Raw genomic sequence first — 18499 nt, 5'->3', positions numbered from 1 at the left:
TCTATTTTTTCTGCTCAGTTGAGTAGAACCTCTTGTTTTTTTAACCCATGAATATTCATTGCACATTAACTCCTCACATCAGTATTCTGAAGGCATTTTAAAACAGTGTCTCTAAACAAAGCCTTTATGTAAATCAGTGGTTATCCACAAGCAATCTGCAACAAGGGACAGCAAGAGTACAGATACAACAAGGTCAGTGCTGGAGAAAGTTCTGCTCACCGCTCTTTGACAAGGTCAGTGCAACATGAACAGACTTCACATGACAAACCAGTGATTGTTGCATTGATTAACTTGCATTTTTAACCAAAGTACTGTAGTAAAGTCCAGTGCACTGACAGAGAAAATGGCATCCTAGCAAGAAGACACAACATCAGACAGCATCAGAGACTGGCTGTATGCATGTGCGTGTGGCGGTTTGTGCATCTTCATAACCAATCATTACCTCGCCAGCTTGCAGGTCAACACACAACAGGCTGTTTGAACTCATGACCCACATCCTGCTCCTCATTACTGTCCAAACCACATCAGGAATCCTCGAGTGATCGTAACAAAAGGGAAATTATTCACAATGCATTTTTAACCCGTATGTGAATTATTATTCTGTTATCATCTACAGCACTACAGCCTCTCTTGCCCCTCATGTTTACTAAATTACACAAGTAAACAGGCATAAATCTTCACTGATTTACAAGTTCAAGCTGTCTCCCAAAGGCTAATTAATTCACCTTTACATTATAGACTGCAGTGCTTTAATTTACAGCCCAAGTGTCATGTTGCTGGACTTGCACGGCCACCCAATCAGAATTTACAGTACATACAGGGAGGAAAAGCCTTCAGGACTACATCTTTTAAAGGTTTCTGTCCTGGTGCTAAACTCCACACACATGCAATCTGTTTGAGGATGAGGATGTCAATGGTTACGACCCCCCTGAAGCACTACCATGCACATTTAGAGCGAGAGAGAGAGACTGTGAGTGTGTGTAGGCTCTGATAATTTAAGGACTTTTCCTCCACACCAGCTTGTTTTAATTACTGGGAATGAGTGGCGGCATTTGGTCAGGTTTATGGGGATTCTTCAAAGAGAGCGTTTGGTTTAGACAGACAAATCTGTGGGCCTGCAGAGCTGTAAATCCAAAGACTACCACAACCACTAACAAATGCCCAGAGGCGAATGCATGCAGCCTAAAAGGAGTGGAGAGGGAGAGAGGAGGTTCAAAAAGTCTGTTTTACTTTTAGCTTTTGAGGCTTTTATGTGTAGCTAGACATTAGGTCTAAAATTATGAATTACAATAGTAAAGGGAATTTTTTTTTTGATTTTGACAGACGTTTGTTGGAAAGGCCAAAGTCAGAAAGCCCTCTGACCCCATTTGACTCACTATACAAAGCACAACAATCAAAATTTGATGAGATAATAACGGAAACAAAGACTTCAAAGGTGGAAAATACATCAAATTGTCTGAGAATTGAATTGGGATAAAACCTCTCACAGGGAGCAGTGAGGAATACAGGGTCAGTGCTGGTTTGGGGCAAAGAGGGTGAGCTGGCTGATGACAGGGAACTCTTGACTTTTCAGTGAACTCATTTTTATTCTAATTCAACATTCAAGTCGCTGCTAATGATCTTAGCCCTGAGGCAATGTATGCTGGGATACAGAGGGCTGACTGCTGTCTGCTCCACATAGACAGACTCAGCAGACATCAGACGTCAGGACTGGCCAACTGAGACACTGGCTTCCTCACCACATACATTTTTTTACTATCTGTCAAATCTTAACAGACTGCAAATTAACTGCACACTAATTTTAAATGAATACAGTGTTGTAAATCTATTTTTTCATGCAGTGGCAGATTAGTTTGTATATTTTGTAAATAGCCTGGGTGCTTAAATAACCCCCCAAAATTTGGATTTGAAACACACTGACCAGCTGGGCTTTCCATTCAGCCAAATTAACCTCTAGTGTCTTTGATCAAAACAGAATTAACAGGGAGGAGGACGATGTTATTGCACAGCAGGGTTTGATTTCTAGACGAACACGTTCACACACCTACAGTCTAACACTCCACAGGACTTCATGTATCACACCGAGCTGAAGGCCCTCCTGATACACCAAGTAATTAATCACTCTGGACTTGTACCATCCCGTTTTATCTCATTTCCTATGTATCAAACGCAACAACTTTGAGCAATTTAAATTTTGAATCCGGTTATCAAAGAGAACTTTATCTTCTCCCACAAGAATCACGGCTGGTGTTATGTTAAATGTCAAATCCTTTTCATAAAGTATTTGTTTAGTATTAATGAGATATGTGGATTTTAAGCACTCTAAGAACAAGGACAATCTTTGATGTCAAATGCATACTGGGTCCAGCAATCACTGCTATCACCTGGACATAAGAAAGACAATCACTTGATTTTAAATTTAAAGCTGGTTCACAATTAATAAATCATAACTGAAATGATCAGTGTTTGGAGAATTTGGCTGAAAAGGTGAACAGCTAGGCAATTAATTAAATAGAAAAGAGTGAACTCTTTATTAAGAAGATTGGAGATTTACAGAAACAGCTCTCTACACCTGATGTAACCTGAAATAACCTGACGTTTTACCCTCGAGGTAGTCTTGTGATCTCAAGAGAGAAAGGTTCCTCTCTTGGTTTCATTCAGACTTTTCTTCATTCCAGTGTTGCAGAAACAAACAATCCAATGAATACAGAAAAGGGAAGTAAGAACATTGGATCGTGAATCATCAGTAAGAAGAAACATTTTATTCACAGGTACTGTAAAAGTAAAACACAAGCTGCCATATCATACATTTATACACAGGGTTTGAAAATGCTATACAAAAACAAAGGTTTTTAGAAAATATGGGTTTTGATATGAAAAACGACCTTTACATATAATTTTTTTGAAAAAAAGGTCTCGGTTTGGTAACAGTTATTTAATTCATGAGCCTAACCAACCCCACATTAGCAGAAAATAAAACAGAAGGTATTGTAAAAAATTAGAGTGAAAAAAATGGAGTAGAAATGATTTGTAAAAATGATTAAAAAATCTCATGCAGCATCTTCAGAGAGGGCCTGAGAGAGTACATCATTGTAAAAGAAATATAACAAAAAAGTCATGTTCATCCTGGATAAAGAAATCATTTAAAGTACAACAAAGCCTGTTTGTTTATCGTAACAATCATTTTTCAGCGATCCTCTTTGTTCCCGTGGTGAGTGAGCCGTTTGATTCACAACAAGCACATTCTGGAAGCTACAAAGAGCTGATAACATGATTGATTTCCCAAAACAATGTCATGATCATTTGCTCTTATTCACTGCAAAATAACAATTCTGTAGTCTTTGTCTGAGATCAACTCTGATCATTTGCCTATTTTTTAAAAAAGAAAAGGGGGGCAAAGCCAAACTGTGCTGCTGCTCGTTAGTCTGTGGAGGTTGTAACAGTGAATGCATGGGAATGCATAGAGCGCTTTACAAAAAAAAAGTTTTGTAAAAGAGGCCAGACGACTTGTGCTATCTAACCTGTGTCTCATTGTTGTACAGAGTATTATAGACAGCACTCATTCCGAGCCAGGCTAACCAGGCTAGGCTAATGTTGGGAAGTCTCTCAGATACTATACTGAGGCACGAGAGAGGATGGCTGAATCAAGACTAATCACTCACTTTCCATCACAGTGGCCCTCTGATTGATATGTTTTGGTTTAATAATCTCTCATTTTCAGTGAGACAAACACGGCTTCTCCGCCTTAGTGCATCCACTGAGACCCATTTTGATCAAGGCAACTGGAGGAGAAAAACATTCACTGAGCCTCGCTGGCATTCACGGGCCGGCTTGTAGGCGAAGAGTGACAACAGCAAATGCAGTCCTTGTTGAGAAACATAGTTTGAAAAAACTAGAAAACTACAGAACCAGAGAGTTAACGTAAGGCGCTAGAGGCTGAATGAACATGGTTAAAATGCTGACTGAGGTTTGAAAGAAGAGAAAGGCAAAGTCTGGGAGCGCAATAACATTAGCTTATTGCTTTTTCTCTTTTTTTTTCCCTCTTTATTTTTTCCCTTAAAAGGATATTTGTACACACCACATAGTCATATAAATACACTATACAATGCAATATAAAATATTTAAATTTCTTAAAAGTAATATGTTCAGGGGTTTGCTCAGGTATGCTGAAGATACCTTCACCTTATGAAAAATAATGACTCAAAACAACACAGTTAAAAAGGCACTTCCAGGTGTTGTTCATTGTATCTTGAGTAAGTGATGGCCCTTGCTTTGCCATACGGGCAACAGCGTTTGTGCTCACGTTTTATTTCTCCAACAGTCAATCACGTCCTGGACAACGACGCACTGTAGCTAGGTGTTAGCATCTCCTCTGTCTTCATGCAAAGATTCACTCTCATCTCATCTCACATGTTGTTCTTCATTCCAGTGACAACTACACATCATTATCCTCTTTTTTTTCCTCACTTCCTCATTTCTCCACCTCCACTTGCTTTTGTCCTCAGACCTCGATCTCCCGCAGTCCCTCCTGAGCACAGGGCGTTGGCATGGCGATGTCAAAGCAGGTCACCATCATGATGCGGGACTTGCATAGATTGACACAAAAGTCCAGCTCCTCCGTGGCCTGTGCCAAGGCCTCCAGGTACTCCAGAGACTCTTTATCCAAACTCTGGTCCACCTCGACTGTTAAGAACGACATTTGAAGATTGGTTACAAAGGTTAACACCTCAGATTTTTTTAAAATGTATATACATTTAAAAAATAATTAACTCACACTCTCCTATCCACTTGCTGGGGTCCATCATCAGTCGTGTTTTGGCGTCTTCCAGCTCTTCCAACAACACTTCATGCTTCACCCTTAGTTCTCTCACTTGCTGTTGCCTTCTCTCCAATATCTTTAGTTTACTGTTAAAATACTGCAGACCCTGAGAGAGATAAAGATGGAGATTATTAGTTACAGATACAACTAGACAACTATACAAAAAAGCCTGCTTCATCAAAGTATTTTAAACAAAACTAGCAAAAAAATTGAATAAAATAAAGTGTAAGGTGGGTTTCTGTTGTAATAGTGGGATTGTTGATGTTGTAGGTTTGAAAGAAATGTTATTTTGTATTAAATTATAAATATGGTACTGAAACTTGTGCAAAAAAAAGTCTGAGCTGCTAATAATTAAACCTCAGTAACGATTTAAAAAAAAACTTAGCTCACCTTGTCAACATCCTGGAATGGTTGCTGAGGACAAGAAAGGAAAAACAGATAAAACAAGTTAATATTTTAAGCAGGATTCTATATTCAAAGAGCAAAATATAGAGAAAGTTGTATAAAAGTATATCAAGAGAAATATTGGAAAAACAAGCAATGGAAGCACATACACAACACTCCAGTTCTAATTTCAAGTCAAGTAAAATCAGAGAAAGCTATTTTTCCACTAAGGAAGTGATGGCTGAGAGAGACAAATTAAAGATCTTCCTTTTCTTAATTGAAACTAAATCAAACCACCATCTAGCTGATTTCATATCTTGACAATTCCCTGTCCAGCTGTGTTGATGAGCAGGAGCAGTTAATGATCAACAGATGAGGAGTACGCTATAAAAAGCGATCAGGCAGCCGGTGATGAGTGCTAGCAGATTTGGGCTGCTGTTGAGTGCTGATATATTTATCAAAAATTCCCAGAACAATCTTCTCATACTATCTTGTTTTTCATTTTAACACAACCACCATCGTCAGCAGTAAGGCTGGGTCGTCACTCATATCCAAACCAATTAACCCTCCTCAGTAATTGCCTCCTGAACTCTTGACATTCCAGAGGATCGCTGCCAACATACCAGGCTCTGGGGACCTCAACACAGACGCTTTAACTCTGGGATTTTCCTCTGAGCTGACTGAAGGTCAGACGTCTGAGACATATTATCCCTGTCCAGTTCTTTAAAAAGAAACTGGGAAGATGTGAGTGAAGACATTCCCACAAGGCGAGTCAATGTGGCACTTGCAAAGTATTCCTGAAGCTTAGTGAGAGGGATTCACAAGCCCTTGACCTAGACATTACATTATCCAAAACAAGTTTAACCAGATAAACCAGCATGTAAAACAAGTCAGGATGACCCTCCACTCACCTCTGCTGTCTCCTCCTGACGCCGCCTCTGGAGCCGCTCCACATCGTCGATCTCATACACCTTGATCTCAAAGGGCTCCTTCAGCGGGCCAGCCATAGGAGGCAAGTCCACCCACTGGCCTGCTGTGGCTGCCTTCTTCCCAAGGGAGGAAGTGTCTGGCAGGGGGGCCGGTATGAGCCGTCTTCTCTGGAAGCCTAAAGAGCCATGGACAGATAAACACCTGTTTTACAATAGTAGCATTTGCAGGGATCCACGGGTAAATATGTATGAGCCTCACTCTGAGATGTAAAGAGATGCCAGGCTTTACACAGGTCGGCGGAGAATGGTGATTGCATATTTATAAGGCTGTCTATGTTGCCTTTTTTGTATAAAACGCACATGAATTCAAATGGTTATATATACAGGGCTACAAAAAAGCTGAACCAGGTCACTGCTGCTCGTGTTCAATTCATCTTGTTTGATCATCACTAGGATGGAAGCAGTCTTGTTTGAAGCATTCGTTATAATTTTCCTGTATGTGTATGAATTATGTATGCTGCTGATTCAGGAGGAGAGAAAATCCAATGATATACCAATTCGTGAATGTAATGAAAATGGATTCATAAAGTTAGAAGTGCTATATGGGTAATTTCCTGGGAGAAAAAAAACACTTATTTCTGGATGCTACTTCAATGGGTTTAGATTACATCCCACATACACTGCCATTCCCATAGTAATACATATTCACAACATTTCTGACTTTAAAGCGCCTGTGAGAAATATTAAGCTGGTTATTAAACAGACCAAATTTGATACTGATGTTTCCTTATAAACTGCAAAAGCAAAAGAAACCATCAGCAAGAAGATTCATTATTTCTATAGTTATTGTAATGCCCGTAAATGCTACTGCAAGCTCGCTGTCAACACAAGCGCTTTGAGCTATAACAGCATTGAGATGACTGAAACCCTCACACCCACATAACTCCCTCACCATTTGTTCTCTTCTTGGGATACTTGGAGCTCCTCATTCTGCCCGAAGACGACATGCCACTCTCGCTCATGGAGTCATGGGCTGAGGACGCGCTGCCCGTGGCCTCGCTGTCACGTATCATGCTTTCGTATCCGCTGCTGCCTCCGCTGTGGTAGAACAGAGCGGTGCGGCCCATCGCCGGAGGCAGCTCCCCGCTCAGTACGCTGCTGTTGTCGCTGCCGTGGCCACTGCTGTAGCGCTGTGGCCTCCTGGGTGCTGTGATTTTGCTGTAGGGAGACGGCAGCATGGCTACGGGGGATTTGTCATCGCTTACGTTCACCCCGCTGTCATTCCCACTGTCCGAATCGCCCGAACCTCTCATGTGTTTGCCCGAAATGTTGCCTGTTGCCAGTTCGCTTACACGGCTGTTGGCGGCCCTCATAGCCTGCTTTGTGCCCATGATAGTTCCTCTCCCGGGTTTACCGCTGACTGCAGCAGTAGCGGTTCGAGTAGCAGAGGTCCGTCCTGATGGAGGGAGGTTGGCGTTGGTGTTTCTGCTTACAGGAGCAGCCAAAGATTTGGTTGATGAGCTCAGACCTTTGGAGTTGTTTGCCGACAGTGAGCGTGCTTTATTACCATTGACAGTTCCTAAAGCTCTTGGATTAACAGAAGCTTTAACCTGACCGGACCTGCTAAGACTTCCTCCACTTGGGGAAGATGGGCAGGTAGCTATTGGAGAGCTGGATGAATTCGGAATACCAAACCTAGGAATGGATCTGTTGGATTTGCTGCTTCCGAGACTTGCCCCACTATTTTCCCTACTAAGTGCAGTTCTGGAGCCTGATAAGGACAGACTTTCACACCTTTCCAGGGACATTTGGCTTCCATAATGCTGCCCAGATTCCCCTCTCGGCCCTCTGCCCTTCAGGCTGGAGGTTACTTTGGCTGTGTTGAGGCTGGAGGTTTTGAAACCGGTAGAGTCTGCTCTGTGACGTACCTCAAGCTCATCCTCGGACACAGCTGCCCTTGCTCCCCTTCCTGCCTCACCATATGCTGACTTTAAGGCACTTTGGGGGAGCAGGATCTTAGTCTTATGGTCCAAACTGGACTTTCTCACTGGAGGAGGGGGTGGAGGTGAAGTGCAACCAGGTCTCGGAAGATTGCTTGCTTTCTGTGAGTTAGCCTTGTTATTTTTCCCCAGGGAGGAGTATTTAAGGCTGTTGGTAGATGCAATAACATCTTGGGCTCCCTTGTAGTCTGTGGAGGAGTGGACAATGGTAACAGTCCCCAGAGTGGTGGCACCTCGCCTAAGCTGAGGCATTTTGCTGGGCGGAGTCTTACTGACGGACTTCTCGCAGCCATCCACCACCCTCTGAGATGAGGTAGACCCCTGCACCTTGGGTGGGCGAGGTACACTGTTGCTGTTGTTGGATGTTTTGCCGGTGGGGATACTACTAGGAAAGTTTCTGAGGAATTTGCTGGTGCTGCTGGAGTCGGAAAGTTGAGGTTCTGGGTGGTTGTCGCTGCGCTGCCAAGGATTCTCCTGCTTAGCCTCTTGCCTTGGTGGCTCTCGGCTGCTGCCGCTGCTACTGTGAGAGATGGATGAGGTAGGTTTAATCTTCCTGGGAAGACTTGAGTGGACTATGGAGTGGCCCTGTGGAAGCTGGGTTGAGCTGAGCGAGTGAGCTTTAGTTATTTTAGACGTCATTCTGAGGGAGCCTTTGGCTGATTCAGGAGATGGGGGCAGCTTTGTCAATGAGAGCTTGCTTGAGGCAGCACTGTCACTGTCTAGTTCGGAAAAACCAAATCCACTGTCGTTTAAGGAGTTCATGGCATCTCTGGGAGAGGAAACACAGTGCAACATATCCAGGGAATCGAAGTAAAAGGTGGCATCTGGTACCATATGTTTAGATTGTGGAAGGAAGACGTCTGTTGAATGAGCGCCTTCACTCTCCACGGTGCAGACGCTAACCTCACTCAGCCAGGAGCTGATAGATGAACCTCTGCTGTCCATGCACCCCGCCGCTCCTCCCTGTAGGGGCGTTACCACGGCGATGTTCACCTCTGAAGCTCCCATCCCCGAGGTGTAAGCGTCAAACTCATCATTGATGCTGCTGATGATGCTGACAGGTCTGGACCCAGAAGCAAGAGCCTGAAGGGAACAGTCACTATTAAAGCTGATGATGCTGGATGGTCGACCATTATCTACAATACTGCCTATAGAAAGCTCCTCCACCACGGTGAACACCAGCTCATCCTCTCCGTTCAGCTCCACAGGCTGCTGCAAGGTAACAGTAGCTCTGAGGATGTCTCGATCTAGACATCTGTCCCTTAAAGTGGAGCGAACCTGGCACACTTCCACTGGCCCTCGAAGCAAAGGTGAACTGTAAGGATCCCGTCTTTTAACTGCTTGGTGACTCATTCCAACAGGTGGCATTCTGGTGCTGGATCTCTCCTCCTTGTCTGTGTTTTCTCTCTGCTGTGACGGAGGCGGAGCTGGTTTGGGCAAAGCTTTCTTATTGGGGTACACCTTTTCCCTCACCACAGGCTCTGAATTAGGCCCTCCAGCAGTTGCTTGTTTGTCAAAGCTAACCCTACTTTCTGAAACCAAGGATTTCTCCCCATCAGCACTGGTTCTACATACATTTTCAACACTGTCTGTTGGTGCCATTTCTGCAGGTGTGCATTGCGCTTTAGCATTGTCCAGTTTTGATTTACTGGTACTGCAGGATGGTTGTGTGGCAACAGATTTAGGAGATTGTTTGGGTGAAACCTCTTGGGTATGCGGAATATTTGCTACAGTCTTTGGTGAAACAGAACCTTGGCTCTCCAAGGATTTGTCTGTTTTGGGGCTGGCCTGGCTTTTCTTGCCCTCTCCGACAAACGCAGTGGGTTCTTCACTGCCATCTATACACTCCAGCCTCTCCTGCAGCTCAGCAAAAGTGTTGCATTTGAAGAACTGGTCTCTGTCCAGAGGGCCGTCTTTTGTAGACCTCTTTTTGTTCAGGGAGGGGATGATTGGAACAAAAGCAGGTGGGCCTTCGTTGTCGCTAAGCTCCCTGTCTGAGATAGCCGTTCCCCCAGGGCCTACGTAAATGACAGTATCACAGGATTGTTCACTACTGGAGGAGTAGTCCGGGTCACTGAGCATTAAAGGCAGGTCTGGGTCCAGAGCTACTGTCCGAGGGTGGAATGGCCTGAGGTGGGGCGGCCGGCGGATCCTCCCTTCCTCACAGGAACTCTCTCCCCCAGAAGAACTGGATGCATACTGCAAAGAGAAGATGGAGTATAAGAGAAGTGAGTCTTTTGGATTTTAAATTAGCTCATGAAAAAGATGACAGTAATACGATTCTATCTTCTTACAATATTAATGTAACAGTCTAGTTTCCATTCCCCCCCTCTACAGAACCCTTTTAAAATCCTTATAATTTATAGAAGATTTATTCCTTGACGATTTCAAAGTGAAATCAATCAAAAACATTAATTCCTATGAAAATACCAGTCGATATATCCAAAGGTTAAAAGTTCACATCAATAGTTACAGAGAGATGACCATCAATAATACAAAGTGCTGTATGTGGGCTGCATTATAATCATGTCAGGGACCTTTACAGAATAAATACATGCTGTCATTCCACCTAATTATCAGGAGCATATATTTCCCTAATCCGAGGAGCATTACACACTTCCTTGGGCGTTGGTATTGATTACATGATTATGTGTTGAGGAGCAGAGAAAAAGTAGCTCTGAGTTATTGCTCTAATAATCTTTCATTTGCAGAAACAACACATTCATTGTGTTAATAGCTCCCAAATACAGAATGAAGACGAATATTTCGACTTTATCTGCAGCATGAAATATGATGAGATCCAAGTTAAACATGCGTAATTGCTATATTAGACATAATTAAATTCTGTTTAATGTTGAATAACAATGCCTTTGCATTTATCATTTCTAAACAATGAGTATTAAATGGAGTTATTGCATGGATCGTTATTAAAAAGTAGTACAATTTACATGCCAAAACCCCCGTGTTGTTGAATTGATTAATACTGCTGTCAGTGTCTCTTTTTATACATATATCTATTCATGCATTAGTTTATAACGGCATATGTTAAACAGATTTATCAGCACTAATGAGTGTATCAGTGTACCTTCGATTTCTTCTTCCTCATGCGGTGGATACGGGATGCCAGCTGGATGGTGGTGAGTGAGTCAGCATAGCTGGCAGGAGAATCGGAGATGTGGGCGATCATGGTGGTTCTGCAGTTGATGTTGCCAAGGGACTCCCTCAATAACATTGTCAGCTTGCTGTCCCTAGGGAGTGAATTTAAAGTGTTTTTATTATACAGCATGGCAACATTTCAAAATGACAATAAAAGTTGATGATATTATTCCAGGAGGAGCTATTTTTAATTATCTTCACAGAAAAATGACAAGTTATTAGCTATTCATACTTGAGCAACCATAATATAATCTCTGCAATACCAGAGGATTTTACTTGAGGCAAGCTAAAGAAACTATAAACAGTCACACTGAAAATTATAATACCGAAGACATGTAGCAACTTGCCTGAAACAAATACAACTTATTAAACAGTATAAGAGAATGTTCATCTAGCTGTAGTTTTCTTACCTGTAAGGTACATGTTTGGCTCCATTTGCTAACGCCATGATGACGTTCCCCAGAGCATTCAGGGATAAACACAAGCCTCCCCCTCCGTCTCTGCTCTTACTCAGGACCTTCTCACAACTCCCCAGGTCGATGAGGTGCAGCCTGCTCCGTCCGCCTGACACTGTGCCAACCACAGAAGAAGAAGAAACCAGGTGAGAGCTGCACAGACACTCCCTCTCTGAGGTCACTTCCTCATGCACAGTGCCATGATGACAGGAGTGGCATGGCTCAGCCAAGACTAGACAGGGCACTGATTTATTTATGAGTAAGATTCCCACAGTGAAGTCATTCAAACTGGTGAACTCCCACCAGATGTGTAATTTAGGGCAAAAAGAATGCTCAGTTGGTTAGACACGTTAAAATAAAGAAAAGAATTCACTGAAAATCAGACACGTCACGACACAACAATCCATTTCTGATGATTACAAATGCGGCGGAAGGGGAATTGGCTGTCATCTTAACAATCACACGGCTACACATCGTTATTCTGGGACTGATGCTATTGAAAAAAGCAGCAACAAAACATTAAACTCCTGTCAGGACGGCGTCAAATCACCATTTCCAACAAAAAATAATGCATGCATACAAAAACATGTCTTTTTTTAAAGGCAACAAACAATTCATCCATAAACATTGGAAATATGGGACTAGCCTGATGTAAAATTTAGACATTGAGCACAATTTTCTGCCACAACAAAAAAACAACAACTCGTCATTGGTCATAATGTGGAGAGGAGGGGTAATATTTAAAAAAAGTTAAACTCTAGTTATACTTCTGTTAAAAATGACATGCTTTTAAATGTGTATAAGTTCAGAAACAAATAGCAAAATAGGTATTAGGTATTGCACACATGTGAGGGGGCCACTTGTTGATACACTGCTAAAGAATTTTCTGTAAAGTAAATTGATGGTACTAACTTCCTCCCTTGCCGCTCTTCTCCATACGGTACTGGTAAATGTGTAGCGTGAACAGCATGTGGGAGTTGCGTCTCTCCTCCTCATCCACATTCGGCCTACTAGTGCTGCGCGCAGCAATGGCGGCATCCAGGAAGAAGGCGGCTTTCTCGGCCGTCGGGGCACGGAGCTCGCTCTGATTCTGAAGCTGCAGAGGGGAAGGAAGAGACAGAGGAAGGGGTTAGGGTGGGCAAAGACCACATAGTGCTTTAGAAAGAGGATAGATGTCGAAAGGATACTGGGGAGCGAGCTAATTGGACCTCGGCACACATTTCTAGCCCATTAGATTGGGTCTCGGGGGCAATTAAAAGAGCAGATATGCACACACAGGGAGGGGGATTAGGAGAGGTAATAGTTGAGCAGGAGGCAAGGGCACTTCCCCTCGCTATGGATGTGATGATGGTGGTGGTATGAGACAGAAGGAGAGGAGGAGGAAGAGGAAGAAGAGAAGGCAGTGGCGGAGGGGGGTAATCATGAAGAGAGCCCACGTGTGGCTGCTGAGAAGAAGAGAAAGCTGAAGCTTCACACAGCCTTTGAAGTCCATACAGACCCCCTCCCCAAAAAAAACATCTGACAGCAACACCTGTGAGCGCCATCAAACCTACAGTCCTCCACCATCCCCCAATAGCAGTCCCATTGTGCTGCAGAGGGCCAGCGCTAACATACCGGTAATAGATGCTGATGGATGCTGACAGGAGAGTCAATACAAAGGTAAGAAAAAAGCCATCAATACCACAGTTGGCTTTGGTGGAAATATAAAGCAAAGGATTTCAGAAGGCAGGAAAGATAGAGTGGGAAGTCCTGGGAGATAAAAACACACATACACTCACATAAAAAAGTCTAAATCTTTTGTAGAGGAAGAGGTAGATCACAGACAGCCAGAGATCAATACTCACACAGACTAATACTGAATAACCCGCAGAGTGAATGAAAGGATCAGGGAACAAAGGAAAAGTGCAGGAGGTGAAATTTCTTCTCACCTGAGTGCCACAGATGGGATCCTCCCTCAGGTGGATTCCTGGGGATTGGCCCTCCTGCAGACTGCCTGTTGACACCTCAGACAACAAGTCCTTCAGCTCCTCATCCTTCCCGAAGATTTCCACCGCAGACACTCGGACAGAGAAGCGCGTGCCAGTCTTCTCCTTTCGCTCGTTGATGAGCTTGAAGAGCCAGGAAATGGCACAGGGCACAATGCCGAGGCTTTGAGTGGAGGTGTCTTTGCCAATCATGGTGTATGTCTTGCCTGGGGATGTGTGAAAGAGAGAGAGGGGGATGGAAATGGCTTTGTGTGCAAGCAAGGTACACTCACAGTAATTTTCACCTTAAGTGACTTTTTTCAGAAAGCTGTTTGGAGTGGGTGGAAGTTGACAAAGGAGTGGCTTCATGGTGTTATTTCTTACAGTTATCATTGTTGTGTATTATGTGAACATGTGCAGAAAGGGTAATGTGCAATATATGTTGTTTGTAGTTGTCTTTGCTCTGTGCTGCTCTGTTTAAGTACGACTCTGAAGTCAGGACTCCAGAGCACTAGAACACGTTAAAAAAATGGAAGGCTCACAGAGCAAATAACATCATTACATCCCAAATTTAAGGTCATTTATATATGCTGTACTTGAATTTCTTATTTTTGCTTTATGTCATATTTCTTTATTTCTTTTGGATTGAACTGTTTAAACATATTTTCAGTTTATTTTTCTCTGTGATTGCTAATGGTTTGTTTCTATTTCCCTTTGTCATGATGCTTTTGGTGTCCTGTGTGAAGCACTTTGAGTTGCCTTGTTGCTGAAATCTGCATTATAAATAAACTTGCTTTGCCTTGTTGACATGAGGACTGTTGTGAAGACAGCTAAATGTATGCGGCATTGAGGCCAAGACTATTTAGCCACGGAAATAAAGTGTCACACAACTTATGATATTGTATCCTCCCTTATATTGTAACAGGTCATACCATATTGTATCTTTTTCTATATACCTTATCCAGTCATATCATATTGGATCTTATCCTGTCGTATTGTATTATGTCCTGTTGTACTGTACCATACCATATTGTATCCTGTCGTATCGTAACACATCGTATCACATCATATTGTGTTGTATGGTACTACACTGACAGTGGATACCTTCTGGGGGTTATCGTGTTAAACAACTGCTAATGAAAACATGTATAATGTTTGATGCAGGGCATTAAAAGTATTATCCACTACATGCCAATTCAAAAGAACTAATCCAAGGACCCATTCCAGAAGCTTCAATCTGTGGCGTATTACAGGTAGTGGAAGCAGGAGTCTGATGAGAGCAAGCCTGCAGCCTAAGAGTAACGGCCAGTCCAATTACTAAGATTTTAATTACAGACTGAGCCCTGAAGCTGGATGCAGCACTTTTCACCCCTTGCCCCCACCCCAGACTCACTACCCGTTCCTATCCTCAAGTCTCCCATTCCTTGACTCATCCCAGTGCACAGCTAAGCCAATTGTTGTACATCAAGTGTAGCTAACAAAGAGCAACGAAAATTTTCTTTGGCTAACAATGACTTTTCTCTAATCTCTTGCCAGCGGAGGAGCTTACCGAGCTTCACTTGGCCGAAGCAGAAGATGCAGCCGTCTGCACCGTTCACCACAGACTGGATGACCTCGGCTACTGTCCCTGAGCACACCTCAGCCTGCGGGAAAAACACAGAGACATCCCCCTCACAGTTAATTTACAATTCAGTCACACCAAAGAAATAATGTCAAGAAAAACAGGCATACTGAGAACACCGTATCCCAACAGTTATTCTATGAACTAAACAGCTATTTGGAGGTATTCCGCATTTGTTCCACCAAATCCCATTAATGTTTTCAGGATTTTTCATCACTCAGGAGTATGTGTGTTTGTGTGCTGCAATGTGTGGCTCATTTTTGCAATCTGTTTCAGCATGGGTCCTCTGGGGCCAGGCTTCTGCAGCAGAGGCCCCTTCCCCATACATCACACAGCAAACAAGGCCTCTAACAGCAGAACAGCTTGCTGTTAGCCACCAGCAGTGCTGTCCCAACGGCGCAATCTAACAGCCCTGGCCTCAGCTCTGCAGCAGCAACATTTAGACTCCAGCTATCAGCAGCTTACTTAAGAAAATACTTGCTCAAAGTAGGTGGTATGATAGAAGATCTGAGGCTCTCACTGCTACTGGAACGCTGAACACCAGTGATGACAACATTCTCTGCCCTCATTGCTATTTATTGTTTACTGCACCATGGGGAAATGCAAAAAAAAACTTGACCTTACACTTTTTTAGAATTTGCAGTGATTGACATATATAATCACTCCATTTTATGCATTAGTGTTTGTTTTAAGCTGTGCAGAGAGCAAAACTGGCATTCTCCAGAGTCAACATAAAGTAAACATGTTTCTGACCTTTGTCTTTGATCTCTGTGGGTATGCCTGCTGTGGGCTGCAGTGGGCTGAGGTTACATATAGCTCTTCTATGAAAGGAGAGGTTAGATATAACTGGAGTGGATTCAAATCATTCCCCAAGGGGGCTTAAAAGGCCCAGCTGTTAGGCTCACACTGGTAAGAATGCCCCCTGACCCAAGACAGGCATTTTTCCTCTAAGCCTCTGGCCACACCCTGCACAGCATAAAGATGTCCCTTTGCCCTTGAGAGGCTGAATTCCCACATGACACCTTAAAAAAAACATATACATACACACACACGCACACACACACACACAAGCACATGCCCTGCTGGCTCCTTACTTGTGAGGCATCCTGGGTAAAAACAGCATCGAATGCGAATATCTTTGGGACCGCCACGGTGGCAGATCTCCTGTGTCCTGAACCGGAGTGTGGGCTGGAGGCGGGGTCGTAGAGGGTCAGCTGCTTCTTCCTGCTGTCCACTTTCAAGAAGGACTGAGACTCTGAGGAGTCCGCAGTCTCCACAGACGGACAGATACGCATCATCACTTTTACCTGAACCGCCAGGGGCGACCAAGAAGGAAACAAAAGGATAAGAAAGGGTTGATTAGAATTGAGAAATAACACAAATCAGAAATAAACTGATCAGACAGACTAAGAGAGGGACGTGAGAGTGTAAATGACAATATTTGCACGGAGAAAAAAGAATACAGAGACACTTCAAATCCTTTACCCGCCATTGGGATTGTAGGTTAGGATCCATATGGAGGGAATGGCACCACTTTGTGCATTTGTATCACGTCCACTTTGTTAGAGATGATAGACATTGAAGGTTACCATGGAAACTCTCAGTCTCACATCGACTGGCAAACCCAATGGGTCAACACATCGCATAATGGTGTCAGCTAAAGGCAGCAAGGTGTGTATTGAAAATCTCAGCAGAAAATGGTGGAAATTAATATGTGAAGCGCCACGCTGAGGGATTATCCCTCAGGCGGGGTTCTTTTTTTTCTTTTTTTCTGGACCAGGAGCCGCTCGCCAGCATGGGAGTGAAGGAGCATATGGCCCCCCTCTTATCCCACCTACACTATTTTCCTCCTTCTCATCTGTTGCCTGGAAAATGGCAGCTCCAAACCCACCCTGTTGCATTCCGGGGATTGACATAAATGGAGTTTTAACACATTCCACAGCTCACGGTAGAGTTCACTGTGCCAGCACGGTACACAAAACATCATGACGGCTCACATCTTAAGGTGTTGATTTGGCACTACTTCCACAAGCCTGTGCATGTCTAACATAATCAATGTGGTTACAGAAGTGAGGTCAGTTCTGCAGGTTTTATTTTATAGCACCATATTATAAACATAACAAAGAGATTACACCATTCTCTCCTCTACCTGGCTAAATACAGTAGATGTATTGTGTGTGTTTTTTGTGTGCAAGTGTGATCATGTTTGTGCATATCAGGCACAAACCTGATATGCTTTTGAAATTCCGACAACTCTGTTCTGCCTTACATTGTGATGGTCAGAAATACATCAGAACTATATCTCCAAAGGCAGTGTGTGGAAATATATCTCCAACTGACAGGAGACATAAACGGCTCTTGGGATATGTATAGCAGCCCCTGTCGGCTCCCTCTGTGTTTAGTGTTACGCCTAGCATTATATCAACTGAACACTTTCTATATCATACTGTATATGAGAAAGGGAACTCAATCCTGAGCCATTCAAAGCTGCTTAGAAAAGCACCTGCGATGCCTCCCAGGCATTGAAACAAAACCCTTAAAATAAAGCGAACCTCCGTCCCTTTTTGACTGTTTCACTCAGCCTGGGACTCCCCTCTGTCATCATGCCGACACAAAAGGCCCATTCTTAGCTCATAAATATTGCTACATATCCAGACACCAGCCCTCAGAAACAATGCCAGTAGAAATCCCTATATTTCAGTGAGTGAATCCATCTTTGCATTCTGCAGGCCAAGTGTGAACTCTGTTTAGACTCTGCAAGGGGCCATTATGGTGACTGACATGTGCATATGTTGAGTAATTTACATTTGCTGTGACATTTAAACTAGGCTTCCAACATAGGACTGCTAAGGCTTCGTCTACCAAACAAGAGGCTACCAGGCGAGCTAATGTCTCAGTTTTATTTATGTTGGCAGGGATCAGACACTGGAGGCTACAGAGGATTGGCTAGAGTATTTTCACACCTCAGAGTCCGTGCTAATGGCCCCTGTTTCTCTGTCCCTTGATCCCTCCGTAAAACCCATTAGTGTGGCCTGGCATTCCTCCATCCACTCCGCTGTCTGTGGCTGAGAGAACTGTCTCTAGGTCAAAAGTGGAGTGGTGGATGTGACCCACATACGGTTGATGAAAACAAGACATTCACTTAAGTCTTAGGATAAATTAATATGAAAC

At 43.4% G+C, this 18499-nt stretch overlaps 1 protein-coding gene across 2 annotated transcripts in view; it reads right to left on the bottom strand.

Annotated features, from left to right (window-relative positions):
• Positions 1-2740: 2740 nt before the first annotated feature.
• kif26ab (kinesin family member 26Ab) overlaps positions 2741-18499 on the bottom strand; it is a 69457-nt gene continuing 53698 nt past the window's right edge. For both annotated transcript variants that reach the window (XM_061062802.1, XM_061062803.1), the window contains 11 exons: positions 16423-16635; positions 15257-15350; positions 13672-13934; positions 12656-12839; positions 11699-11858; positions 11218-11380; positions 7085-10331; positions 6115-6308; positions 5210-5233; positions 4775-4925; positions 2741-4683 (listed from right to left, as the gene is read on the bottom strand). In XM_061062802.1, coding sequence (XP_060918785.1) covers positions 4502-4683; positions 4775-4925; positions 5210-5233; positions 6115-6308; positions 7085-10331; positions 11218-11380; positions 11699-11858; positions 12656-12839; positions 13672-13934; positions 15257-15350; positions 16423-16635 — 4875 coding nt within the window. In that variant the 3' untranslated portion in view covers positions 2741-4501. The remainder of the gene's footprint in view (positions 4684-4774; positions 4926-5209; positions 5234-6114; positions 6309-7084; positions 10332-11217; positions 11381-11698; positions 11859-12655; positions 12840-13671; positions 13935-15256; positions 15351-16422; positions 16636-18499) is intronic.

Source organism: Labrus mixtus, chromosome 18 (assembly GCF_963584025.1).
Source record: "Labrus mixtus chromosome 18, fLabMix1.1, whole genome shotgun sequence".
Lineage (NCBI taxonomy): Eukaryota > Metazoa > Chordata > Actinopteri > Labriformes > Labridae > Labrus > Labrus mixtus.
Note: the sequence above shows the minus strand (reverse complement) of the source record. Positions and strands in the feature narration are given on the sequence as shown.